The following is a 27,744-nucleotide window of genomic DNA, read 5'->3' as shown; positions in this document are numbered from 1 at the left end:
TCTCTTGACTTCAGCCCTGGTGGCTCTCGTCCAGACAGCCCGTTCACCTTGGCATTGTCTTTCCTTTTCCTTAAAAAATAAGATTATCGGAGGGTGCGACATCCACAATCCTCACCTGGGCGCGCACCTGGCGGGCAGGGGCGGGGCGCTGGCACGCCGTGCACACTGCGCATGCGCCCCCCCCCGGCCGTGCCGTGTGCAGCGGGCCGCGGCGCGGGGCCGGCGCGTGCGCGGTTGCCGGGGCGACTGGAACACAACATGGCGGCCTGAGGGGAGCGCCGGGAGCGGGGCCGGGTCGGGCCCGGCCGCTCATCCGCCAGCCCCGGCATCGGCGGGACGGCGCGGGAGGCACAGTAAGAGGGTACGGGGGAAGGCCTCTGGCCCTTTCTGAGGGGTGGCGCGGGCCCGGGCTCTCCATGGAGGCTGGCGGTCTCCGAGAGGGCTGTGGATGCTTTTGCCGGCCCTGGGAATGCCGAACCCGCGGCCCGTGGGCAGTTCCTGGGTCTCGCATGGCCACGCTGGTCTCTGCGTCCCACTCCTCCGCAGCAGGGAAAGAATGGGTCTTTCTCTGGGCTCCTGCGGGGCATCACCCCGGCTGCTAGTCTCTGCGAGTGCTTTCTCAGAACTGCTAAGTTTTCCTGGTTCAGCACGCCTTGCCTTCCATTGCTTAGCATCATGCCGTGTTACATCCTGCACATCTGGCGTGTCTCTGAGTGCAGTAATTACGTACCATGGCCTTGAAGCTCAACTTCTTCATTTCTGCTTCCTTCATTTCTTTGGTTATTTCTTTCTTCCCACGTGTATCAATGCTATACTTAAACATCATAGCTTTTCCTTTCTCAGTATCTTGGCATCTTTGTAACAAAGTGTCTGCTTTAGATTTCTATAATAGCCTCTTTTGACTACTGTAGTGCTGTCTTTTGTGTCATTTTTTATTGAATTCTTTAATTGTAAATGATCCTCTTTTGTATCGGAGGGTGCGCGTCCCGGTGCGGGAGAATCGTGCATGTCGCACCCTCCGATTTTGTATCTTGGCATCTTTGTAACAAAGTGTCTGCTTTAGATTTCATAATATCCTTTTTTGACTACTGTAGTGCTCTCTTTTGTGTCATTTTGTATTGAATTCTTTAATTCTAAATGATTATTAATTTTCCACGCTCTCTAGTTACAATGATTGGGTGTTGTCTTTGAGTTCCATCACTTGCCCATAATTTCTATTTAGATTGTTCCTTATTTCCTGGACTCTCAAGCCTCTTGCACATTAAATTCTTATTCTGTTGAATAATTCATGGCCACTTTTTTGGGGTGTTGGATGAGTTCATATTGCTACAACTTGTTCTTCCCAACTTTATTTCCCTTTCCACTAATGATTCTAAGCTTGAACATCTGTGTGTCCTGAAACAGAGGGGAGAGAGGGTAGAGGTTAGTTCACATCCATGGTTACAGATGCATGAAACAACTCTACCCAGTGATCAGGTCTCTTTTATTCTTCAGGGTTCTATGCAACAAATGTAATTGGAACACTTCCTTTAATTTATCCTCAAAGCTTTCAGTCTACAATGCTCATAAAATTTTTAACCTTTCTTTCAGTCTTCAGCTTTGACTACAACAAATTCAGGTAATCCTAACTGGTAGTAAGTTTTGTTTTGTAGCTGTACAAATTTTCATAGCCTAAAGTTGCTCTGACCTGGCTTTTTTTGTTCAGCATGTGTTTGAAGTCTTTTGTTTTGCTGGGTTCTTTTCATCATGATCAGGATGGTGCTGAAGTGGGTTTTTAAGAATCTCCAGTAATCTTGGCTTGTGAATGCAAAATTAAAATTTGCTAGTACATCTGAAGTCTAAATTTTATTTCTTCTTATTCTATGTAAACTTCTATGCTGTTGTTCTTACAATGTCTGATTTTGTTTCAGCTGCTGATTAAACAATAACTAACTTGTCATGTGATCATTATAATTTTGTCCCTAGGAAAAAATCCCTCGTATTTTAGTGACCTCTTTTGTTCAGAGTTTACACATTGACTTTATTCATCAAAGAGACATTTCAAATAATGCAATTTTCATTCCTGATTCCACCCTTTTTTCAGTCAGTTGAAATTATCCAGGCCTTTGCTTCATTCTTTTAACTGGGTGGATCTCATAAGTGCCAGGTGAAAGCCTCAGTTGTTGGTTATGTGTGGGGTATTTATTTTGTCTACAGAGCTCTCTGTTGTGAAAGAATTACAATAACAAGTTTTACAGGCTTATATGGAAAAGATCTTCAGTGCTGCAAGAATGTTCTAAAATGTGTGAAGGATTAAGTCCTTGTAGCATATCAGAATTCTGCAATTTAAAATCTAAACAACTCAAGTTGTTTTGAACTCTCTACTCTCATCTGGACTTCTCTTGCATGTGTAAAATACATTTATAGAAGAAAATATATAAACATAACCAAATAGTATAAGCATATACTATCTGACTTGTTTAAATACCTGAAGATATTTTCAATAAATTTGCACAAGAATGCTTTTCTTGGATTTCTCTGCCCAAGTACTTTTTAATGCCAGAGAATCAATTACTTGCATTTAAGAAAAAAAAAAATCAGGATGGCCATTTTCTAGAATAAAATAATAAATCAACAGATAGCTAACTTTTTTTTTTTTTTTTTGTGTCTGTCTTGTGTATATTTTGGCCCCAGGGCTGGCTCTGACATGATAAGAACATGTAACACAGCCATGTGTTTGTGACTGGTTGGAGGGTATCAGCTGCTACCAAAAATTGCATTTACACTGAATTCTGAGAAAATAGGATTTAAGTAGTCTGAATTTAAAATCTCCATCTTATATTTAGCAATTTAGATAGGAAATTAAAACTTAAGGTGGGGATAGAGAACATGGTGATTTTTCCTGACAAGATGTTATTTCTTCAGTCTTAATTAGTGAAGGCTGAGGGTCAGCCCACCTGAAGCACTAACCAAATTACCAAATTACAGCCAAAACAATTAAACTGTCCTGTGGTCTCCTCCCCATGTTGGAGTCTGTTAGAGATTGCCTCCTTTACCCACAAAGAGTTTTTGTGCTTTTAAAATAGCTCTACATGTAAATTGTCTCTGTTGGGTGTATGAGATGGTTTATTTTCGATTACTCGGCTATTTCCAATTTTTCAACTTTAGATGGCCTAATTAGCTAGTTTATGATGCAGCATGATTGATAATGATCAGAAAACAAAAGCAGCAGATGATAAAAATGAGAAGAGCACCTGACAATTCTCATCTAAGTGCTGCTACTGTATTGAAGAAAGAGGGGTGGCAAGGGGAAGGTTTCTATAATGAAGATACAATCATATGGCTCACAAGGAAAGAAAACACTTTTTTTGTTGTTTGGGTTTGGTTTGTTTTTTTTTTTTTAACAGAAGCAAGTATGGAAGCTGGGGAGATGAAAAAAGAATAAGAAACACAAATCGATTGTTAGTTGGAAGACAGCATTAGAATGTCCCTGCCTAAGTAACTTTTCCCTCTGCAGAATTTCTTGGCAGGCTTTCTCCACTGTAAGGCTGTGTTTATACTTGTAAATTAAACATATCTGGAAATCTTCTTGGACACAAAGAGCAGCTGGCATGAAATAGCCCTCATCTGTGCTAGTAAATTCTCTTATCTTCCAAAACAAGGCAGTAGGACAGAAACTGCTTGAGCACTGACCTTAGAAGGAGTCCTCAGAGCAGGCAGGGAAGGTGCCCCACAAAGTGCTGATTGTCACAGGCCATGTCCCTGCCAGGTGCTGTTGTCACAGTAACTAATAACAGGCAGCTACACTGAATTTACTGCTATCACAAAGCTTGAGACTCCCAGTTATTCTCACACCCATAAAGGGCTGAATATGATAAAGGAGGTTTTCTGCCCTGCCTCCCTCAAAATGACTGGGTTTGCATCTTTCTTGAATAATAAGACCCATGTCAAAAGCAACAGCAGCATAAAGCTATCCAGAATTGGATTTTGCTCAGGTGAAATTACTGAAAAAATTATCAAGGATAGAATCTGTAGGTGCTAAAAATAAAAGGAAATTGGAGGATGAGGTGGGTGAAGGGAACTAGGCACTGGGATTGGTAAGGAACAGTTAATCACAAAGCTGAAGGAGAATAAAGGAGGAAAGAAAAAAGTCAATTCTGATGGAAATTAGAAGACCTGAAAATTAATATAAATAAAACCTTCTTTGATAACCCATATCTACTTCATCCCTTAAAGTTCTGCAGAATTAGAATTGACTGATTTTTCACGTTTTTTTTATTTGAAGCATTTAATTATCAAAGCCAAATATTACTTTTGGCCCAGTGCAAATCTTATATCTGAATTTAATATGGGAATAAAGCTTTAAAATCAGAAACTGTTTTGCCTAAAGTAAAATATGTTAAAAAAAAACCAAACAAACCAAACAATACCTCCACAAAAAACTCCAACAAATAACCCCCATGTTGGAACAATGATTCCATGATACACTTAGTTTCCAAGATAATTTTGTTTTCAGTACATTGTAAGTAAAGGGAGTTTTTTGTTTTGTTTTAGTGAAAGAAGCAAAGAATAAATTCAAATATGAGTTGCTAATATGATACAACATTAAAAAAGGTAGGAAGAGCTGTGTGGAGAGGCATCCTATCTCTGAGCTAGGAAGTGGTAGTTTATTGTCTAAGAATTATGGTCTACAACTTTCTGGAATATATATTTCTGTAATCTGGGCAGCAAAACTTCATTTGCTGTTTTTCATTTTATTTTCTCTCAATTTACATGTTAACAAAATACCTCTTTTATTTGAAAGTTTTCCATTAGTCAGCATTTAACGAGTAAGGATTGATACACAGTCTGCATAATAATTTCAAACATACTGAAACAGTGTTTTTTGTTTTTAAAATACCAGTTGCTAAGATAAGGAGAGGGGATATTTTCTGATGTTCTGGAGAAAGTGAGTCTTTGGGAAGGAAGTACTATGCAAGTAAACACATGAGGCAACATTTTGAAAGGTATGCATAATTAATCACGGAAATTGTACAGAAAACCATGTTTAAATTCAGTGAGGGAATGCAAAATTAAGACTAAGTGAAGCTTTTTAAGTACACATGAATTAAAAAGGTTTGCATGTGGTACAGAAAGGGAGCTCTGCCTTCCTGCTTGGCACTGGGGGGTTATTTCCTTGACTACTCTAACTGATGTCACCCCCTGTATTAAATGGCGCCTGGCCACTGGGTCGAGGGTGAGACGATGAATGAGGAATAAATAGTTGATTTCTGCCTTGCCAAACACACTGAATATACTGGTGCTGTTTTTCTTTTATCTGTAAATAATACTTGGAGGAAATGTGTCAGTCCTCTTCTTGGGTAATACTTTTTTCATCCTCTTTAAGTACTGTTGTAATGCAGGTTAAAACCAGTGCATTTATCCATAGTCAGTATATAGCATTAGTTCTCCTTCATATTTGCATTTATATTTACACCCATCGCTCAGATGTTATATGGTCACAAAACAGGTGCTTTTTATCAGTTAGGAAAGTGGAGGAGAGGGCTGTGTGCAAGTAGACACAGACTTGACATTGTCCTCCAAGTATGTAAGTGCCAACCAGTGCCTCTTGGGTTACTGATTTTATATTCTCAGTTAAATATATCAAGTTCCTAATGAAATCACTGCCAATGACTCATTTGTACATACAAAGTGAAATGGGACATTTTGCTCTTAGGTGAGATTTCAAAATGTAACTCAGAGCTTCAAAGAATATCAGTTAAAAAAAGAGAAATATCTTCAAGTAATGTGGCTTCTGATTCTCTGTTATATTGTTAGAGATCTGTTGGTCCATTTATACACTACCTACAACTGACAGAATTGTGCACTTTATGACTAAAACAGTATTTAAACTATAATTATATTTAGTATTTAAAATATCTGCTTAACTGTATCAAGGGCAGATGTATACAACTCAGTGGAAGGGCACTGCAGACTCTGTTATCTTTTCATCTAAAACATCTTTTAGGCCTTTAACCCTTTGATAAATCGACTGACAAATCCTTTTGATGAAGTGAACTCTTTTGACATTATTTTAAACAGAACCTGCCCATGCATGGTATTTCTCCTTGTTTCAAAGTGGAAAATATTGTTTTGGTGTTTAGCTGTACATCTGACTGGGAAAAGACGTATGTCCTGCTCTGATCCATTCAATAGTGTGCAAAGCTCTTTGTTTCCTGTTTCCTCCCAGAGTTTCTGTAGCATGGGTTTTTTGTTTATTAAAGCCTAGGAGGGCAATGAAATAATATACACAATAATTGAATAGTGTCTATTTTTCATGTAAGAGGTTTCCACCAAAACTTAATTTTAAACGTTACATTTGGCAATGCATCCCACTGAGCGATGTTTGGAATGTATGCTACAGCAGCACAGAGTAAACAATATCATCCATACTCCTATGCAACACAAAATTCCTGCTAGGAGCTCCTTGGTATCCTAACTGGTGTCTGGGGCACAACACATTACTACTTTTTTTCTTGGGGTAAGCCCAGCTACTCCAAACTGCAGGAAGGAATAAAGCCATTTACTAATTACTGATCTGCTCAATAAAGCAACAGGAAGGAAACAATTTATCAGGCCCTGCATTTGAAAGTTCAGTGACAGACTAAAGTTCTGACAGCCTCATGGCAGGGGAAAAAGTCAGCTATAGTCCAGTCCTTGGCTGCAAGACAGTCTTCCTCTTTTCTGTTTAATTCAACCTTAGTATAGAACAATGAGATAATAATCTGAGATAAATACAAGCATTAAGGAGGCTGACTCCACATCCTACTATCTTTATGTTTACATAAAGTTGTTTTGTATGCATGGTGCATTGATTTCTTTCTTCTTTGTCCCTGTATTTGAACAATATCCAGTAACTTTTGGGTCTAGAGAAAACCTGTAGATTCTTAACCAGCTTTTTGAGTTTGAAACACATTTCTCAAAATCTGAAGTCTACATGTCTGCTGTTGTTAAGAAAGTCTGATGTAGCTCTTGCTTTTTGTGTCTCTTTTCCAACAGACCAAAATATTTCAACATCAGTATTAAAATGAAAATCTAAATACATGTTAAGCATAGTTAAATTTCATCTCATCATATGTAAGATTTGCTGGTGCTTTCAGTCCAGTCAGTGCTTTAACTGTCCACCATGGCTCAGTACTCTGGTTAGGCACACTCAGAGCTTAGCTGCTGAAATAGCCTCTGGTACTTAAGGATCTTGGCTCAACTTATCAGTTTGAACTAGGGATCAAAGCCAACTATTTGGCAGTATCATTTCACAGGCAACTTTACAGACACCCTGTGCAAGCAGTTGAAGTGTAGATCTCAGAGTTAGGCAGTAGCTGAGCTATGCTTTTGGAAAGAGGTGTCAGTGCTAAAGTTGGGTTCCTTGCGTCATTAAGCACTTCAGTGTCTTCTGGGGACATGTTCTGTCTCCCAGAGTGATCCCGTTTTATGACAGCATTTACTCCATTACTGCATGGTCCATTTCATCACTGTGCAACAGCAGACATATCCTTCATTATTCAAATCCTTGACACAAAACTTGTTGACTGCTCTGAAACATTTTTTCTTGCCCTTCAGGCTGTCTTACTTCTCTGTTGAAGGCTGTACAAGCAGTACACTGTTATTGCCAGTCCCGTTTTCTGCAGATACGCGGGACGGCGCTAATCGTGTCAGCAGCTTGGCTTTCTGCAACCCTTAGCCTCAGCTGCTGTGCTGTTAACCAAGGGTAATCCAGCCTGCTGAGCTCCTGCAAGCTGAACTGCAGATTGTACCCTCAACCTTTTACTGGCTGGCTTAATACAACATTGCAGGGGAGATGGGCTGTAATGCAATTATCTTACAAGAAAAACTGAAGACCTAAAGATGTCTGCCTCTGCAGGGCAGTGAAATGGAAAATAAAGTGTCAGATGTATTACATCATGATTATACTTTAAATTGCTGTTGTCAGCAAAATAGTGAGTTCAGATACACATTGCCATGCAATAGAACACTACTGGAGTTCTAAGTAGAAGGTATTTTCACATATAGTGCAGTGGCTTCCCTCTCTTTTGTTCTAAGCTTGTATCAGTTAATTTACTGGAAATTTCTTGATACTGAACAGTGTGATATGCCCAGAAAACATGCTTTCAAAAAGCTTCATTGAATAAATCTGTTGGCTTCTGCAGTGGGTGCTTTGGATAGTATAAACTAAAACTATGATACCTCAGATGTAAGTTTAAAAACTTCCATGAGACAGCATCAATTAAAAATGAACATGTCCATTTTAATACTGATTAAACTATTTACTTTTTTTCCTACATTGTGGACAAATCAATGTGCAAGTTTTATTTCTAGCTTAAAGTCTCCTTATTTGTTTCTGCAGGGATGAATACCCTGGCTCCCTTTCACTGGTATGTGAATTTATGGCCATGACTATTTATGAGCTGATAAAAGGTATGTAGCATATGCTTAAGAAACATAAACTGTCCTTGTGTAGATCACTAGTGAAATTAATTATTTTTCACTTGGTTGTTCACTGTGACAGATTATAGAACTCACAGGGAATCTTGTGCTGTACTGCTTTATCCTTTATTTCTTGCCAGTGGAATATACCCAATTGTTTAAGGCAAAGATAGATGCAGTCCATAGCTATCTATTCAACAGTCAAATAACCTTGACTGCAAAACACAAAATAATTGGTTTATGTTACAAAAAATAAAATTTAAATAGATTCTTTGTTAGGTCAGGGCTATTGAGAGTTATTAAGAAAATTATTCCCATTTGTTTCAAAACTATTGAATCAATGAATAAGGATTTTTAGTTTTTATACCTTGTAAAAAGGTATAAACTTTCACTAAGTTTTCTTTATAAAATAACATTGTTCCCTCATACCTCCTATATTTAAAAATTCTGGAGCTGTTTGTCAAAGCAAGTCAGAGATCATAAAGCATAAGGAAGAGTTCCTCCAAAAAAATTTAGAACAAAGCTGATTTAAAACCAGTTCTTACATAAACAGTAAAGAATTGGATACAGCAAATGAAGAGATTTACAATTCATGAGTAAAAGAGGATTTAAAAAAATGAATAATTAAGAATTTGTAATGTCTTAACACTTGGGAGTTTAATTTAAATAACTGAACATGCAAGTGTCATTCAGCGTAATACAATAAAGACTTGCTCCTGAACATGACATTGGTGACATTGACTAGTCAGATCTCTAACAAAAGGAGTAACTCTGTTTCTGACCTAGATAAGAATGTGAGATTAAAATTGAGTTATTTGCTGATTGCTGAAGTAGATATTAGATATTAGTGTGTACTACTTTTAATAAGACATTTTGGGTTTGCTATATTTATCATGGTATTCAGATGGAAATGAGAATCATCATTTCAGTATGTTCTGATTTTTTTTACTATTTAAAAATACAAGTTCTTTCAAAGTTTTTCAGATGATGATTGTTTTAACACCACTTAGTTATAGTAAACTACTTTTCTATGCCATGGTGAATCAGTTCAAAATGAAATCTGTGTTCAATAGTTATCTGAAACGCTGCAGTTAGGGATTATCTGAACATTCATCTGGGTTTACCTGAACTTCTATAAATTGTTGATTCTTCTTTATGGTCTGAATTTTGAGTCTGGACTGTGTTTACCATGATACAGTGCCTTATTTTTAATGTTGTATAAGGTAGAGGCACATGGGGTGGACCTTGTCAAATCATAGAGTATAATAGGAAAGTGAACTGAAGTGGACTGAGAGTGAATTTTTAATTTGGCAAGGAGTATGAAGACACTTCTGTAATTAGGAGGACAGCTCACTGTAATGCTACTAATGTGGAAAGCTGATAGTTTTGTGTTTTTTCCTTAAAAAAACAAGAGATCCATGTTACTTCAATCAAGCCTATTTGTCTTTACACAAAGTCATAATTGTCTTGCTGTTAATTTATAGCAGAAGCATTTAATAACTGAAAAACAATCTTGCCCCTTATTTAATCAACAGCAGTTTGGTAATTTAAAGAATGAAAAAAGTGGCTGAGAGAGAGATGTGGAGGATTTCTCAAAAGAAATGATAGAAGCCTCAAGTGCCACTGCCTTAGGATTCGCTGCACCATTACTGCCAAGTAAGGTTTCTCCAGTATAAATCTGGAAGTAGAAGAGCATCTGCTCCAGATTTTTCTAGTGACATGTAATGAAAAAGCAATTGAGCATGACTTCTTTTTATGAAGGCCCAATTCCTTAAATAAGAATAATAATCTAAATTGATTTGAATAGCTGCATTTTCTAATATCTTTTCACTATAAATGACAAAAGTCCTGATGTTGAAAGCACCATTTATCTCTATGGGGGCACTAGTACTACAATTCCCAATGTAAATGGTACTGTGTTCCAAGTGCTTTGTGATCTAATCCTGCTCAGTGGATTATGTGGCTGCCTGGAGGAGCACTGTAATCAGCTGGGAACACAAGTCTGGCTCTGGGGCTCTGGCCTCAATGAGTTACTGTCCTGATAATCCCCCTCCTCCTCCCAGCCAATTACTCATACTACTGTCATCACCAGATCAGTACCTGCTTTGTTTTTCAAAAATGTGATCGTTTCTGCCTCCCTTGATGGCATTGCAGCGTTACATAAAGGCATTACAGCAAGATTAAAAGGCCTTTGGAGCCTATAAAAGAAAAAAGCTGAGCAGTTACTGAATGGCTCTGAAAAATAGATAAATTTTATAACTGTAATTATTGCCTAACAGCAAGCTAAACAACGTAGGTTAGCCTTGAATTTGCAATTCAGATGTGAATCACAGTCTTTTAACCGTTGTGGTAACTTGAGGTGATTGATACAAATCTTAAACCTGAAGGACAATTACTTTGAGTAGAGAGGAAATGAGATATTTAGAAGTGAAATATTGCAGTTCTGCTAGAACTTGGGGAAATAGATACTGCAAGTAATACATGCAGTAAAAACTAAGGCATCTTACAGAGTACTGAATTGACAATTGTTAGTTGAGCTGTTCTGGTGCATACTGAAATATAAATTATGTCATAAGTCAAGTGGAAAATGAATTACAAAGCTAGCTATAGATGACATATAAAAGTAGCATAATTAAAAAAGGTGATATCAATGCACCTCTGGAAGCTGAAGACTGATATTTGTATTCTATTTGTTCTTCACGAAAAAGGACACACAACTTGAAATTTTATTCTAGGAAGGAGAAAGCCATTGCCTTAAAAAAAAAAAACAGGAACAACATGTAACAGATATGCAAATCTCTAGGTTGTGTATATTGGTAAAAGACCTGGTTCAGCAACAGCTTTACAGCAAATGTAGCATACTTTTATTTCAGGGTATTCTCTAGGCAGAAACAGAATTGTCTGGGGCAGCCACCGACTGCTGCAGGGAGAGAAAAGGCCCTGGCCCAGGTAAATCTCTGCCTGCAGCAGAGCCCTGGGAGGCAGCAGGGAGCCAGAGCTGCTGCCAGCACCCCAGAGGAGCTCTGGTACCTGCTGCAGGAAGCCCTGCTGGGAGGGGATGGCCCTTGCAATCCTCTGGTAGCCCTGGTGAGAGCAGAAGCAGAAAGCCTGGCCTCTCCTTCCTGGACTTGCCCATTCCCATATCTGTAGCTGCTGTCTCACCATGATGGCAAAATTTAATTTTTTACTATTATAGTAAAAAGTTTTTACTATTATAGTTGATAAGTTTGAAAAAAGTGCTGGTTTCTTTAAGTATTATTTGGTTTTTACAAATAACTGGAAGCACTGATAATGTTTGTCTTTTTACTGAATTCTTCTCTCTGCTGTATTTGTATTGGTACAGAAATGGGATATTTCAGAGTGATGGGCAACAAGAAAACATAATAATAAAGGTAATTAAATTTATGTGAGGATATTTAACTAAAAGTGAAGTATATAAGTATTTTTCTCTTTACCCTGAGGAGGTAATGTTTATTCATGAACAAAAGTGCAGATTTTTAAGAAATATATAGGCAGTTACTGTACTCCTGATCTAGGGGAATGAACAATCAATTTTCTTACCGGCTAAAAACTGAAATGACTGAGATGCTTTACACCCTGTATGTGCTCCCTCCAACCTAAAAACCTGTTCTTTATCCTGTGTTAATATGTATTTTCATTTCTGTGTTAATCTAGATGCAGGAAATAGGGTTCAGTTTTGCAGCTCTTTATTTCTACATTCAATTCCTATTTTTAGTGGAAGTTACACAAACAAAAGAGAGCAGAAGATAGTGGCTTTCAGAAGCTTTAATTGTAACCATCTCTCTTTACAGTTCCAGAAAGTTATTTTGCTAATGTTTGAAAGACAAGGATTTTTAAATTCAGTTTATGAAATTTTATTTTCTGAAGATATATTTTTGAGTCATAGAAGTGCACAGGAGAAGCTAAAGCCACCTATTATAACACTGCTAAACAGAAGAACTCTAATAACTTAATCTAGATGTCCTATTTAGCAGCCTTTCCTTCTGTGTTAGTCCCTATGCTCTTAGACCTTTCTTTTCATGATGTACAGAACACTATTTGAATTACATGCTATGGACACAGATATCTTCATGCCTGGACCCTACTCACTGTTTTAATGCAGCTTTACTGCTGTGATACTACCCCTGGATTTTGGAAAGTTTCTTCTTCAAGTCATCTGTGATTTCTTTTACAATGACTATTTTACAGTCATTGCTTGAATATTTTACTGTTTGTAATCTGTGGAAATACTTTATTTATTTCTGCAGCAGAACACCCTGAAGTTAAGAGAATTTGGATCTTGTAGGAGTATCTATTCTCAGCAGGCACACAGTACCTCCCCACGCTGGTACTGAGCACCTGAATGTTTGCTTACAAAAGGGCTCTATAGTTACAAAATTGGCATGTGGAGTCCTGGCTGTGTTTTCTATGAAATCACAAGGTACTGTGTTCAGTGGAGGGTTTTGCTTATCATTAATCAAGATAATCAAAGGTAAATAACTCAAATTAGGAGCGTGTGGTTTGGATAATATGATCTTCGTTTCCATGGATTTGTAGAAGAAGCTTCTGTGCTTAGTGTGCAAGGTTCATGAGGCAGTAATCCCATCTGGTCTGGCACTCCCTTCACCCTGTGGCAGGTTAGTAATAAAGCAGTTCAGGAGAACACAGTACAAACAGAAGTGATTTACAAAGGAACAATTTTGAACATTTTCCCCCAATCGCTTAGTATTTAGTAAAAATGTATTTTCTCTGCTTTATTTCTGTGTAGAGTACGGCTCATTTCCTCTCATGAACATCAGCATCACAAACTATCCTCAGTCTTGTTAATGCACTTAATGGTAAATTTTTTCTCACTTTTTTTGGACTTTCTAATACTTTCTGTAAAAACAGAGGAGATTAGAGAATACACTTTCTCTGATTTACAAATTTGATTTACAGTATAGTGTATCTAAGCCCCCTGTGCTCTTAAGATCTTGTGTGCTGGTATATTTTGAAATCAGGTTCTGATGAAGGAAGAGTTCAGGAAAAAACAAATTAAGGTCTTTTAAGATTTTTGGTGATGATGAAACTATAACTCAAAAAATGTGTCACTGGTCTTCAAGAAAAAAGCAAAAATACCCACCATGAGTATTTCTCCAATATCTTTGTGCCCTAGCAACAGCAGCAGTTCTTTATTCTCCTCCCACACTGCTGTCTCTGATATGCAACCAGGACTGATAACATTTGCTTTGCTTCTTTCCTCCTCCACATGGCAAGTGCAGCTGCTGCCATCACCATCACATTAAATGACAACCATTATGCTTTGCCTGCTAACTTGTAGAAACATTTCTACTTCTCCAGCCAGAAAACTGTTAAAAGAAAAATCCCAAATGTGGCAGTACTCTTGCAAAGTAAATTGGGACCAAAAGCTTTAAGAATGCCTCGTTTTTTCATTTCAGCTTGAATCAGCTGGGCTTTGTAGCTTTGTAAGAAAATTACATGCTGCAAACTTAAGTTTTCTTAGGGAAAAAAACCTGGAAGATATTTCCTTGTAGTTTCAGCTTAATGTAAAATATTTCAGTCTTTACAACCACTGAACGTTTTCAGAGACCTTACAGGTGTTTTCAGAGAGGAAGGAGGGATGTTTATTGGAAATTAATGAATTTCCAGAGATACAGTCTTGCCAAACTAAAGGCAATTATGGACAGGTTTGTTTATTTTCAGTGCCTCCTGCAGTTATTGCTGTTGAATGGTTGCATAAGCCTTTATGTTTTACAGCACATTGTGTAAGAACTTTTAGTCTTTTATTCAGCCGTGCTGATCTTTCAAATCTTGTTTCCCTTTCTGTTCCCTATAAATCATGATTCCTGGATCACACTTTTCAGTGGCTTGCACAGTTGTTCTTGAATTTGTTACAGTTTTACATTTGACAGCAGCACATTTTCTAGTTCACACAGAAGCTCGTCCAGCTGCATGTCTTGGTGCAGCTGCACAATGTGAATCAGATCTTTTTTCTCCTTCCTCTAAGCTTTATGAGGACACTCAGAGCAGTGTGCAGCCAGCTGTTTGATTGAATTTGTAAACAGTTAAAAAGAAGTTTCTCGTGTCTACAAAGGGGCTGAGTGTTTTGCTTTCAAGAGTCATGTGGTGCTACTGAAGTGTTTCTTGAATTATAAGCCCAAAGAAAAAAAGCAACAAGTGCAGGAAATGTTACTGGACCCGACTGAAGTCAGATTGCTCTAATATGATAACAGTGTTTTCAAGGACTCTGTGCAAGTTTTATATTAACTGAGGATCAAGCTCAGGAATGCAGTTCAATTTACCATGTTTCCAGTATTGCTGCTTGCAAAGAACCTTTGTGTTAGGAATGGAGTGTTATAAATACATTTCTGTGTGCATACACAGCAAGAGGGACTGCTTGATTCTGCTGTCTTAAAATGAGGAGAACACGTTGTGTTGTAGGATCTGCTGCTTTACTAGAAGCAAACACAATCCCAGATCCATTGCCCTTCACCGCAAAGGATAATCTCTTTACATATTTTTCCCCAAACCAGCAGGAGAGGGCAGCTACAGATTTCTGTTTAATAACCCCAACTACTCCTTCAATGCAAACCAGCAGCTGTGTTTGCTCTTCTGCTCACATTATCCTCCAGTTGTTGATAGGTATTAAACTGTCCACAAATGAATAATTCTAACATTTTATCTTTCTCACAAAAAAGGGTTTTTTTAATCAGAAGTGATAGTTCAACTGTGTCTTGTCTAGTACTAATACCATCTCTTACCTTGCACTTTCCAGCCTCTTTTTCTTGGATATAATGAGCTGGACCACATCTCAAAAATCCATGAAGTGATGGGCACTCCTGGTAACAAAACTCCAAACCTTCAAGCAGTAAGTATGCACTCCCATAGCTACTAATCTCACTGTTTCAATATCCACAATGGAGCTGTACAGCTGTGTGCAATTTCTGCTCAGGGAACCACCACAAAAACCTAAATCTGTTGTGCTGACTCAAGAGCAGTGTCTGCTGTCCCTACCCAGAGACAGTCACCCATTCCTGAATCTTACAGGCAGAGCAGAGGAAATCTGAGCCTGTCTTCATCTTATCTTTTATTTCCATAGTATCTTTAAGGCCAGTGACATAAATTTTTAGGAAAGGTTTTTTTTCAAGTACTACTTACTTTTCCCTAATGAATGATTACCTAAATCAGGTGAATTCTTTCTTTTCAGTAAATTGTAATCCTCTCTGAATATGCATGATTAAATGTTTTTCTCAGCTTGCTTAACACAGGTCAAGAATTTTGAGTTTTGAATCCTCCCTTTAAAGAAAGGAAAAGGAAAATCTTCTCTTGTGCACAAATTTCCTTTTAAAAGTTTCTATTTCCTGTGTGCAATGATAAAATATGACCCAAATGAGAGAACTGCTGCCCATCAAACCTTACAGCACCCTTATTTTCAAGAACTCTGGCAAGTGACTTCAAATCACTTCAGTTTTGAAGACTAAAGTCAAAAGGTGAGGGGAGCATTGTGTCCATGTTTCAAGTGGAGTGAAATTAAATTTGTTTCCAGTGCTAGTCCTTGTCTTGTCAACCATGAACATAATTCAGTCAACGTATTTCTTTGCATTGAGTCCAGACCTTACCTAAAACACTACTGTTTTGTCTCTATTCTTTTTGCACCCACCTTTTTAAGATTGCCAATACATGAGCTTTAACCATGCACAAAAATTAGTAGTAGGAAATACATCAGGGCAAGTACTTCAGGATTTGTGGCAAATTTCAAAGGCAAGTCCAAGACAGGTAGTATTTAAGTGGAAGAACTGTCAGCCCATTTAGAGAAAGTAATTTGTAGCACTGAGCTTGTTAGCTAGAAACAAATGTTTTACTTAAGCTGATTACTTGGGTTTATTCTGTCTGCCTAAACACAGATCTTTATTTGGTCTGATGCAGTTCCCCCTCCCCCCAAATCCCTGACAGACACGAGTTAGAATTCAGCAGCTCTCATACCTCATAATCCCCTCGGTAGATTCTTGTTAGAGTTGCTGTTACTTAAAGGGTCAGCTCCACCTTTATTTTCAAATATCATCATCCTGTTTTTGATGTCTGCCTTGAGTTAAAAAGTTTTCCAGATGAAGTGTGGCAGATACAGGAATTATGCTTTTGCCTTTTCAGGGCTTCAGTCTACATTTTGAGCAAATAAAATTTTTTTTTTAAAAAACGTAATTATCATGTATATAGATGATACCGGGGAACATACTAAATATGTATTTGACATGAAATAATAAATAATTAAAATCTCATTTAAAATCCTGGCAAACTAGAACTTTGTTTATACATCAGCTATCTGAAAAATACTCTATGTATTCACTTGCTGTATCAACAAGGTGAGGTGGAAGTTAGTACCACATAGAAAACTTTCAATTACAGGTTTTTCTCAAAAAAACCTTCAAAAACTTCCACAAACTAGCAAAGAATAATTATAAATTATTTTCTGCTGTACATTCAGCTTTGAAAGCATGAACTCTCCTTCTACCAGAGAAGCCACTTTTCCCACAAATTTAGTTCTGGGATTCATCAGTGTAGGTTTTCTAAGAAGTTCCTTTAGGCAAGATTTCAAGAAACATCATGTAAGGCAAATAATTTTTAAAAAGGAACAAGGTGAAGTTGTAATTGGCTGAGGGTTTTTTAATTTCTGATTATTGGGGGTTTCTTTTCTAATTGTATTCCTTAAGATGTTCTCAAAAAGAAATTTAATCTGGTTTATTTATTTTAAAAGCATTATCTCAGGAAAGTCTAGGAAAAAAACCAAATCAACATCAGTCTCCACTGGCAGAATTACCAAAACTAATTTTTCTGGAGTGGCCAAATTGATTTCCTTTCCTACTCCTACATTGCATTCAGTTTTCTGGAAACCTAAGGAAGGTGGTAGATCCCTGTGTTCTAGTCTGTCAGATTTACTGGATCAAATATTGAGGTGTAGACTCTCACTTGCCCACTGAAGCACATTTGAAACTTCTGTTGTTTCTTCAACAGTCTGAGAAACAGAAGGCACTTCAGTCTTCCCTGAAACATTTCCATTTGACTGCTATAGAAGGAATAGAAGTGAGAGAGACCCAGTCATGCTTCTGTTGTTAGAGATCTAACAAGAACAGCAGTGCCTGATTTTGTCTTGCTCTGACAATTTGTAGGAAAACCCCACAAGGTTTGAGGGCTGGTTTCCTACCATTTTGATATTATGTTCCTGAAGGGGGTCAATATTTAATTAAAGCATTGTTCTGGCAGAGCACAGAGAGTGTTCTGCATTGAACTTCCTCAGTACTTGTTCCTTTTAGAACCTGGTGGAGGAGGAGGTTGGTTAAAAATAACATGAAAGGATTCTTTGAGTTCAAGTATTAGGAATGGAATGTTATCTACAGAATTTAAGTTTTCAAATTGTATTACAAATGACAGCTAACTGCTGTATTTTTTTTAGATTTAAGAGTTTGGGGTTTTTTTCAGTTAGCTCTGGAAATTATTCCTCTCCTGTACTCAGTAACTTCCACCTCAGGTTTTACTGAGAATGTGCAAATTGTGCAATCATATGAGATACCTGATTTTGATGCAGTTTCTGTAACTGCTGAATATTTTTATGTAACTATAATCTAATTCAAAGCTAAACCAACTTTTTAGCTAATTCAAAAGCAAGCAAAACTTAGTCCTAGTTTGCTCCAAGCCATTGATCTTAACATTAATCAAAAGTCTTAACAGGGACTGATATTGCAGCCAGCTGCTTAAAAGAGCAGTACGAGCACGTAGCTGATAATGCTTCAGAAATCTGGCACACAGATCACCACCAACAATTTAAGAGAATATTTCCTATTATTAAATAAGGTGAGAGTTAAAAGGCAACATTCTTATCTTACTAGGAAAGAATCTTTATTCTAGATTGATACCATTGATTTTTAAATTCCTGAGATGTAAAAACTTGCATTAAATAATTTCTAATACATAAATTTGGTGATGTGTTAGAGAACATTTTGTTAGTTAGAAAATGAAAGTCTGTGCAAGTCATACTTGGCTGGGGCTAAAAATCTCCCTACTGAGTGTGCATGCAAGACAGGTTTGGCAAATAACCTTTTTGGAGGTTTTAACAGTTATAAAAGTTACTCTGCTCATAATTGGGAAGTGATCGTCATTTTTTTCCATAACCAAACACTGGGCTCTGGTGCTGCTGCTCAAAACCCCAGCCACGAGCAGGAGGCAAAGGGCATTTTGTGTGAGAGGTACTGCTGCAGGGAGCACCGTGGAAAATGGGGCACTGGGGAGGAGCACATCACATCCAAGTGTCACTTAGCCAACCCTTAGGCATCAACCTGACATTTGTGCTCTAGATCCAGACTATTTATTTTAACCAATTAAGATACACAATCCAGTAAAATACAGGTTAACATAAAGATCTTGTAAGAGTAAAAATTAAGCTTGTTACATTCTCAGCTCTCCTTCTGAGACTCCACAGGGCTGTGCACTTGTGAAAATAATTATTCTTCTCACTCATTTGAGCTCTTCCAGTTAGTAGGCTTTTTGCTGTGGTTTGGTTGTTTTTGTAAGAAGAGGCATCTCAACACTTGTAGGGCTCTGTTGTGACTGGATTAGATCCTAATCCTTGTTCAGGTCAACTCTGGACAACTTTGAGCATGCCCAAATTCCACATTGTAGCTTTTCTGCGTGGACAAGCTCATGAGACTCAAGTTCTTTATGAATCCTTTTGACATCTACTGCTTAAAAGCACTTGTCTAACTTATGTTTGTCTTCATGCTTAGAAGATGGTATTATTATCACATACTGTACTGAGGATCAATCTGACATTTATAAGGAGATTCTTGAAAATATAAAAATAGTCACAGGGTAAATGTGGTGCAGACTGTGGGAGTATTTGATATTGATTCAAATTTGACTATCCAAGTTAAATATCCTGCACCTGCATCATGTACAATTGCTCAATTTATGTCATTTCTTCATAGCAAACTTTCAGAATCTCAATAGCAGGAATGGAAAAACATCCCAGGCTTGGCAAGAACTTGTATGGAGTAAGACTAAAGCACTTGAACAAGGCTCTGCAGGGAAACCTCTATTGCTGCTACTTGCACTAGGTGTGCCAAAGGAAGGGCAGATTTCTCTTACTAGGACTGAACAAATACATGAGCTGAGTTTTGGTGGAGGAAGTGCTTTACACCAGTAGAGTGAGAAAACTGTAACAAGGGGAAACAGCAGAACACAAGGGTACAGCTAACTGCTCCTTGTCATGTTATTGAAACTCCTGCTGCATGGATGCTGCTTTCCTCCAGTTCCAAGCAAAAAGTGTTCTCCTGAACACAGTATCTCCCAGTAGAGTGACTGGCTGAGGTTTCCTGCTCTGTTACATTTCAGTGAATCATCTCCCCACATCTGTATGCTTTCATGTTAGCAGCTCATACTGATAGAACAGAGACCTTCAACAATAAGGCAATACATTATTTGTCTGAATACTTACCATAGGGACTTTTTATAGACAGACAGATTAGATAGATATGTGAAAAGTATGAAAAGTATGATGCTACACTTCGAAAATGAAATTAAGGACTGCAGGTCTGTAGGTGGGCAACACAGTGCAACAGTAACCTCCAAGTCCTTACCTATGGAACACTGAGCAAAAGGTGCCACGAGCTTATCCAGTGTTTTTTCCAGAGAGGAAGATGGTGAGTTGCTCAGTGCTGATATATTTGGAGTTGAGCATAATGAGTAGCATTAAAATTGATGGTCTAAAAATAGGTAACTAACTGGATCCAAGGGAGCTCACTCTCCACTGTTGTTATTTCTTACAAAAAGAGAGGACAAATCCTACTACCCACATTTGATGGATTGTTCTGACTCAGATCTCCCTTACCTAGCACTATACAGGAGGTCAAAGCTCAGATTATCAAAGCTATATTCCTGATGGAGATATATTTATTGTATTTGTTGCTTCCCATAATCAGTTTCTGGAAGCCTCAAATCACAGATGCTGAAGTTTAAGTATTTTGACTAAAAAATATAAAATTCCATCAAACTGTGTTTGGACAAGGTACCTTTCTGATTTCAAAAGTGTTATTGCCACTTGCTTCCCTTGTTAATATATCAGGTACGTGATTATTCATACACCAGGAAAAAGATGAAGTCAGAATTTTTTTAAGTTTTAAACTGGAAAAAAAAGGGCTACTAGAACAACATCTTGTGTATTATCACATTCTGTGTATCTGGGGCTGTCCCCAGATTCTCTGGGGAGAATGAGAATGATTCTGGTTGTAATGAGAATGGCAATTTCATGTTCAACACATCATTTTTGCTATAAAATTGCAAATCTGAAGTGAAGAACCATAATGGAATTTTTCTTCATTTTTTTTATATTTTCAGGTGAATCTTACTCAGTTTGGCACATACAGTACTTCAAGGATATTGATTTCCTAACAAGTTCCTTGCTGTTAAACCTCTGGAGACAACTTACACTTCTCTAGCTGTTGGATGAATAGGCAGACTTGAGTTTTCCCACCTGCTTTACAGTTAAAATCCACCCAAACTTTAAACTACAAACTGGCAAGTATAGTTCCTACCCTCATTCTTCCAGCTAAAATTCCATACTGAGATATCTGTGTTCTGCTCACTTTTAATTATTTTTTAATGTAGTAGGAGAAATATTTTTATTAAAAGCTGTATCTGCAGTAGAGGTCTTAAGTTCCTTCCAGGTAAGTTATTAGTACCCTGTTTCTTAATAAAATAATTTTCTTCCATATGGCATAGAGTGTGGTATGGGCAATTCAAGCTTCTAGATGATTGCCCTAATAGTAAAGAAGAGGCTCAGAAAAGAAACCCCCCCACATTCCTTGTGTGCTGCTGGACTACAATTTGTGGCAGGGACATTCCTGCCAACACGGATGTGAGTAGCTGCTGCTGTTCCCTTGGTGTTGGATATTGCAATTCTTTCCCTACTGGTTTTGTATTTTTCCAGCTGAAGGAAAAAAGTCTTTTAAAGTTACTGCATATTTTTTCAACTGTTTCATTTTGACTCATACCATATGAAGCACTTATCTAGAAGAAGTCTACGGGGAGATAACTACACTAGTTTTCAGTGATGAGGTTTATCTGTATTTTAACAGTCAAGCCCACTATGTTAATAAAACAAAACTTCTGAAAAATAATCCTGCTCAGTTTCAGTATTTTCCCCATTCCTCGTATTTTAGAAGACAGATAAGAATTGTAAAGCACAGCTACATCTTGAATAAAGTAGGGAACTAATTCCCAGCTTATAAATGGATCTGGCAGTTCTCTACATGCTGGCTGCATTGCAAGGATGAGACTTAGTTACAAGCTAGTGCAGTTGCTTTTCCCCAAATGTTCATTCATTTCCTGAAAACAAATTGCTTTTCATGCCAGAAAATGTCTTAAGTTTACTTGTAATTAAAAAAATTCTACCCAGCTTTATTGTTGGAGAGCAGGAAGGGCATTAACTTGTGCCCACAGCTGCAGTATGTGCACCCTCAGGCAAGTTCATGGTTCTGGGCCAGCAGCCTCTGCTCTACTCTGCCTGCAGGATTCTGCAAATCCGAGTTGTGAACGTTTCTGCATAAGAAGGGAAGCATATGATGGATACTTCTGTTCTCTCTCAGTCTGGGGCTGGACATGGAGGGTTAGTCTTTGCAAGAACTACTGAAAACAACTTAAGTGGTGTGCTGACTGATTAAAAATGACAAGTGTTTAGACAAGCAACATTAACCTCTGCAAATCCATGGATATGTCTATCCCCATCACACTTACCAGTTCAGGACCACTGAATTATAAATAAGATGCCTGATGTAAGAGAAATGAGTCTCAGAAATGCTACTCCAATGTTAGTCCAGTTTCTGATTGAAAAGTCAGAAAGTGTGTACAGCTGCTGCTGTGGGATCTTCCACTTCCCAACTCCAAATGCACGGGACTACACAACAACAAAGTCCTCACCCCATGAAGTTGCCTGTCTGTGGAGTTGCTGCTGTATGATGTATTTAAACTGCAGGATGTGTTTGGAGATAAGCCATTAAGAACAAGAACAGAACAACTGTGTTTCACTTTCCTAATTGAAATTCAATTCTATTAAATATGAAGCAATGTTCTAGGTAAGATATTTTTGAAAGGAATTTGTTCTACAAAGTTTAGGTAGTATTTCTGTACCAAACATTTAATTCAGTAAAGAACTGGTTACATCAAAAGTGATTGGATTTGAACAGAAAGTAAACAAAAATGCATATTCAAGATAGTTTAATATGTATTTTCTGAATTAGAAATATCACTTTCTTAAATGAATGAGAATTTCTAGTGTAATGATCCATTACTCCCATCCCCCATCACTGAATTACATTATTTATACATATAATACAGAGCTGATTGCAGTTGGAAACAACAATATTAAAATAAATGTTTAATAGATACAAAGGATCTTTTCTCCACAACAGTTTTTCTGGTGTCTGGACACCAATTTTAAAGTAATTCTCTATAAGCATTGAACTATTTAAGTGCAAAACAATTTTGTTTTAAAAAAATCTATGATTGCAGCATCCATCTTCCTGAAAAACATTTTGAAGCCAGAAAGTAATGACTTTCATTTTCCATGAGTGCATTCCAGGCTGTCTTCTAGCCATCTCTGGTTAAAAAAATCAGTGCAAAATAAACAATGGTGAAGTACTAGTTTAACCATTGAACTTACTTGAATTTAAGAAACATATCTTATTTTACACTATATATATATATATATATATATGTGTATATATATATATATATATCTTTTATTTATATATTTATAGAGATTAAATTACACTGGACTTGAAAAGTATAAAGAAAACAAAAATGTTACTACTTTTTCCTGCAATACTAAAGGAAGCTTTTTGCTTTTTCTCCAATGCAAACTCTTCCTTGGGTGAGCAGCCTAGCAGGATCAGCTGTAGTGAGAACTCCTTACATTTGTCCTTTGCAAGTCACTATGTGATTCACATAATTCCATGTTTACACTCTGCCACATTATAATTTGTGATGCTCTTTGCCTGAAGAACAGCTCGTGGTTCCACTGTCATTACTTCTTGTCCTGCGTTCAGAGATTTGCTAGCAGTAGTGTGATGGCTATACTACAGTTCCACTTGGAGAATTGGCCTGGTTTTGGGATGACAATAAACCCTGCAAACAAAGCAGTTTACATTAATCCAGCAAGAGAACCTGACATGAATTTTATAAAGTTCTTAACCTCAACCTACAATGAGTACAGTTGATTTTTACCAACACTTGTTTATTACTTCAGACATCAGCACCTTCCCTCCTACAAAGGCTCTAAGCCACCACCACGATCTCAGGCAAGCAGCACACAAAGAGCTCTCAGACAGGAAGAAATGTGTGCGTTATGACAAGGAATGGATCTGATCCCAGCATTTGGTTTAATCTACCTTGCACTTGGAGTCATAGTGAACTCTGAAACTTTAAAAATCATACACCAAAAAAAGTGATCAGCATTTTACTGGGGTGCTGTCAAAAGAACCTATTCCAATATCAATGTTTGACACCTGACCTGATACAGAGAAACACTCTATCCCTTATATGTGATCGAGTATTACAAGGTTTGAATAGAAAAATAGATTGTCTAACCAAATATTTGTTTTGGTAATTTTAATACAGAATGAAACCCTGACAAGAGTTCAGTAGAGATTTCCTATTACAATTTAAGTTCACACTCAGGAAATCTTGGTACCAGCTCTTCTAACTACCCTGCCATTCAGATCAGGAGACTTACTTCACACACAGCCCCATGACTGCACAGTGCCCCTCACCACACAGAGGCTGCTGCTCTGGATTAAAGCAACTACACCTTACAGATTAAACCTCTGGGTACCAATGGACAGACTCCATTTCAGATTTATGCACAGTAGCCACTTTTTTAATAATTCACATAAGATAACTTTATCAGGCTTACTTAGGAAAAGCTTATTGTCAAAATACAATTTAGCCTTATATAAGGTCATTAGTTCTACCGAGTGCCAGCAGGCCAAGGGGCACACTGGCAGCTGGAAGCACACTGGCAGCTGGAAGCACACCAGCAAATATCCCCATGCAACTCCTCACCTTGTAGGAATGATAAATGCACTTTCAGCAACTCCTCTAAGCAGCTCCCAGCTTATGTTCTTACCTCAAAATTAAGATCCTGGGACTCAGATCCATCAAACTAGACAAGATCAGGCAGCAATTAGCATACAGACAGAAGACAGAATTATGTCACTTCTTCAGAATCTACAGGAGCTCTTTCAAACTTGGATCCAAGAACTGAGAGGTCATGATGATGGAAGTAAACTCTGACCTCAGAAGAGGGGGAAAGAGGGGAAAGAGGGCAAGACTGACTGGATTCAAGTCATCAAATTTCTGTTCAAACCAAAGCCCTTCTTTTAAAAAAAAACATCTGATCATTTCAGACACGTCATGAACCTGAGTAGTTTGCAGGATTTCTGGCAGACTGTATTTGCATATGGTCCATATGACATTTATACATAACAAAGCACATGGAACTTAACTTGGTGCCTTCCATAGACCTCACCTGAAAGAACCTGAACAACACCTTTATTTGTATTTGTTTATGCAGGGAATATCTGATTCAAACACTGTTGAGGTAGACTGAAGTGGGTTCTTCTTTACACTTGACATTCAGGATGTGCAAAGATCCTGCATATTTCATGAGAACAAAAACTTTCCTAGTTATTATTTATGGACTAGATGGTGAAAGAAGGCAGAACTTTAGAGCAAACAAGCCACTGAAGCACTTCTGAAATTTTTACCAGGGAAGTTTTGTTGGAAAGTGACAAGGTTAATCAGAATTCACTAGTTCATTACTGAAGCATTCTTCACAAGTCTATTAAATCCAGCAGCAACTGGAAGGTCTTTCTTGTCAGAAGATTACATCCACTAAGCAACTTTGAAGTACCCTGGAAAAAGACGTCCAAAGGTATTATTTTCAGTCTTAATTAAATCAACAATCTGTTCATATGCAAATATGTGCTTTATAAGCACACAGGAAGCTCTAGGGATGGCATAATGTCAAGTCTTTTTCAACAGGCTAACCTATAACCACCCTATACAGGAGAAGTAAGCCCTATTCTACCATTGGATTTACACTGTAACACAACCAATTCTTGGGAAACAAAATGAAGTTATTTTCCTAGGATTCCTCTAGAAACTGGCAGCACATACTGAAATTCAGTGTGGTGCCTTATTCCCTGTGAACTATCAGCCACTCTAGAATGTAAGTTCCAAGACTAGGAACAAGGAGTCAGTCCTGGTTACATCTCATAGGTGGTGAATGCTCCCTGCTTTGAAGAGCAGCAGCTCAGTGCAGATGGCTTTCAGTGAGTACTAGGAATTCCTTTATTTCAGTCCTTGCTCTGAATTAATTCTGCAGCTCTGAGCAGGCAAGCCAGAGGAACACCAAAGTGAAAATAACCTCAAGCAATATCCTTGTGCTTCTGCAGATGGAACAAATGTATGCAAGTATTGCCTTGAAACTAGGACTACTAGGCTATGATGCTGTTCAGAAATTCACTCCCAGGGGAGAGACCAGAAAGTTTGTGAGTTCTTTCAAGTACTTGATTTCAGAAGACATCTTAAATGTTCATACAAGAAAAGCAAAGAGTATGAATTTGGTTTTTAGGCATGTAAGTTTCACCAAAGGTGGTGAGTTCTCAGTGGGTCCTGATCAAAACAAAAATTCTGCAGCATTTTGCCATTGTATCAGAGCCTCCAAGCAAGGCTATTCACCAGGTTGTGTTCAGTGTAACACTGGAGATGGGGGAAAACAACCTAAGAAAAGCAATTGAGGGCTCAAATAAAGTTACTGCTTTGATACAGAAGTTCACAGTAAATCTCATCTGTGATACAAAGGGTGTGGGATTGGAACAGTTGTAGTTGTATTCTCTGGAAGAATACAATGGGTAAGGTAATTAAAAAATATAAAAAGCTCCTGCCTGTAAAGAAAGAAGAAAGCCATTAGAGTGTAGTGCTTTCTGTGATGGAACCACCCAGTCTATCAGGTGGGAAAAGATGAAACAAAAGCTGCAGCAACTTATTAGAGCAACAGCCAAGTGAGCCTGTTAAACAGCCGTGCCAGGAAACATGGAAGAGCAGAGCCACAGCTGCAGCTCTGCTGCCTGGTGCAGCAGCTTCAGGCTTAAGGACAAACAGATCCCACTGAGCAAGCAGCAGGAACAAATTAAGACACTGCTCAAAGTTTTGTAAATAAATGTAGTGTTTTATTAGCAGTAGTATTTTGTCAGCATATGAGTCTAGCAGGCATGGGAAATGGAAGAGTTATGAGCTCCAAGACAGGAATTTAGTACAACAATATTCATCCCAACCTCAGAGGTAGCTGCTGTCATCTTAATGGGACACTCCACAGATGAGCAATGCAGCTCTCAGAGGATGGGGTCATTTTTCCTAAGTCAGTCAGTGCTGTGAGTACTGAACACAGGCTGCTTCAGCTCTCGCTGCTAGGGCTATCCTGTTTATCCATGCATTCTCTGACTTCCTGAAACACACAGGACTTTGCACATCTGGTAAAAATACGCTGGCATGGGTAGGAATGAAAAGCCATAACAAGTACAATCAGGAAAGCCATTTGCACCCGAGGTTTGTGGCACTCATCTGCTGGGGTCTGGTCACTGCAGCAGCACAAACACAAACCCTCCTCCCCATTTATGGGATTGTGAGGAGAAGGATGGGTATATATTTTAAAATTCCACATACAATCCAGACAAAAGTCTGGGGCTTTTTTCCAAAGACATGAAACATAATGTTTCACAAGAGAAACTAATTCCATGAAAGATCAGCATGTAATTGCTGTATTAAAACAAACAAACAAACAAACAGGAAGATATTGCAATATTAAATAGGAAAATAGTAAACAGTAGCCACTGAGTTAATATTTTCTTAATTTAAATTAGAAGCTGTTTAATTGGAGCCAAAGGTGCAATCATACAGTTTCACTAATCTAGATAATAAACAGCAAGTTTGGACATGCAAGCAGGATCCAGAAAGTGCATGTCTCCTTCCGGGAAACAGCTCTGCTGGCACTCAGAACATGCTGGATGTCAAACTCTGCTCATCTTTCTACTTTCTGGTTTGAAATTGAAAGGTAGAAAAAAATAAAGGATCCAACATAACAAGCAATCCAATATAAAAAAAGAAAGTCTCATAGTACACTTCACTAATGCAATTAAACCAATTAAAATATGGCTGAATTAACAAATGCCCATACAAGAATGGTACTGGTTTGTT

The 27,744-nt window shown here is 37.9% G+C and overlaps 2 protein-coding genes across 6 annotated transcripts in view; one reads left to right on the top strand and one right to left on the bottom strand.

The window, feature by feature from the left end:
* Positions 1–244: 244 nt before the first annotated feature.
* On the top strand, positions 245–21,608 carry MOK (MOK protein kinase). Its single transcript, XM_036384277.1, is given in 9 exon segments — positions 245–361; positions 1,591–1,618; positions 4,883–4,985; positions 8,363–8,433; positions 11,786–11,809; positions 12,679–12,890; positions 15,218–15,310; positions 15,741–15,932; positions 20,827–21,608. Coding segments are annotated over 6 exon segments (603 nt in total). The 5' UTR covers positions 245–361; positions 1,591–1,618; positions 4,883–4,965; the 3' UTR covers positions 15,924–15,932; positions 20,827–21,608.
* A 989-nt stretch (positions 21,609–22,597) lies between these two features.
* WDR20 (WD repeat domain 20) overlaps positions 22,598–27,744 on the bottom strand; it is a 45,896-nt gene continuing 40,749 nt past the window's right edge. For 3 of the 5 annotated variants that reach the window (XR_004980335.2, XM_036384484.2, XM_036384485.2), the window contains one exon: positions 22,598–23,613. Coding sequence is in view for 1 of the 5 variants with exons in the window: in XM_036384485.2 (XP_036240378.1) it covers positions 23,560–23,613 (54 nt within the window). In the remaining 4 variants the exon portion in view is untranslated. Of the gene's footprint in view, positions 25,401–27,744 lie in introns of all 5 variants that reach the window. The other 2 variants (XR_008508466.1, XR_008508465.1) reach the window with 2 other exon arrangements.

The sequence above is a fragment of the Molothrus ater genome, chromosome 6 (assembly GCF_012460135.2).
Source record: "Molothrus ater isolate BHLD 08-10-18 breed brown headed cowbird chromosome 6, BPBGC_Mater_1.1, whole genome shotgun sequence".
Lineage (NCBI taxonomy): Eukaryota > Metazoa > Chordata > Aves > Passeriformes > Icteridae > Molothrus > Molothrus ater.
This window is presented reverse-complemented; position numbering and strand designations above follow the sequence as displayed.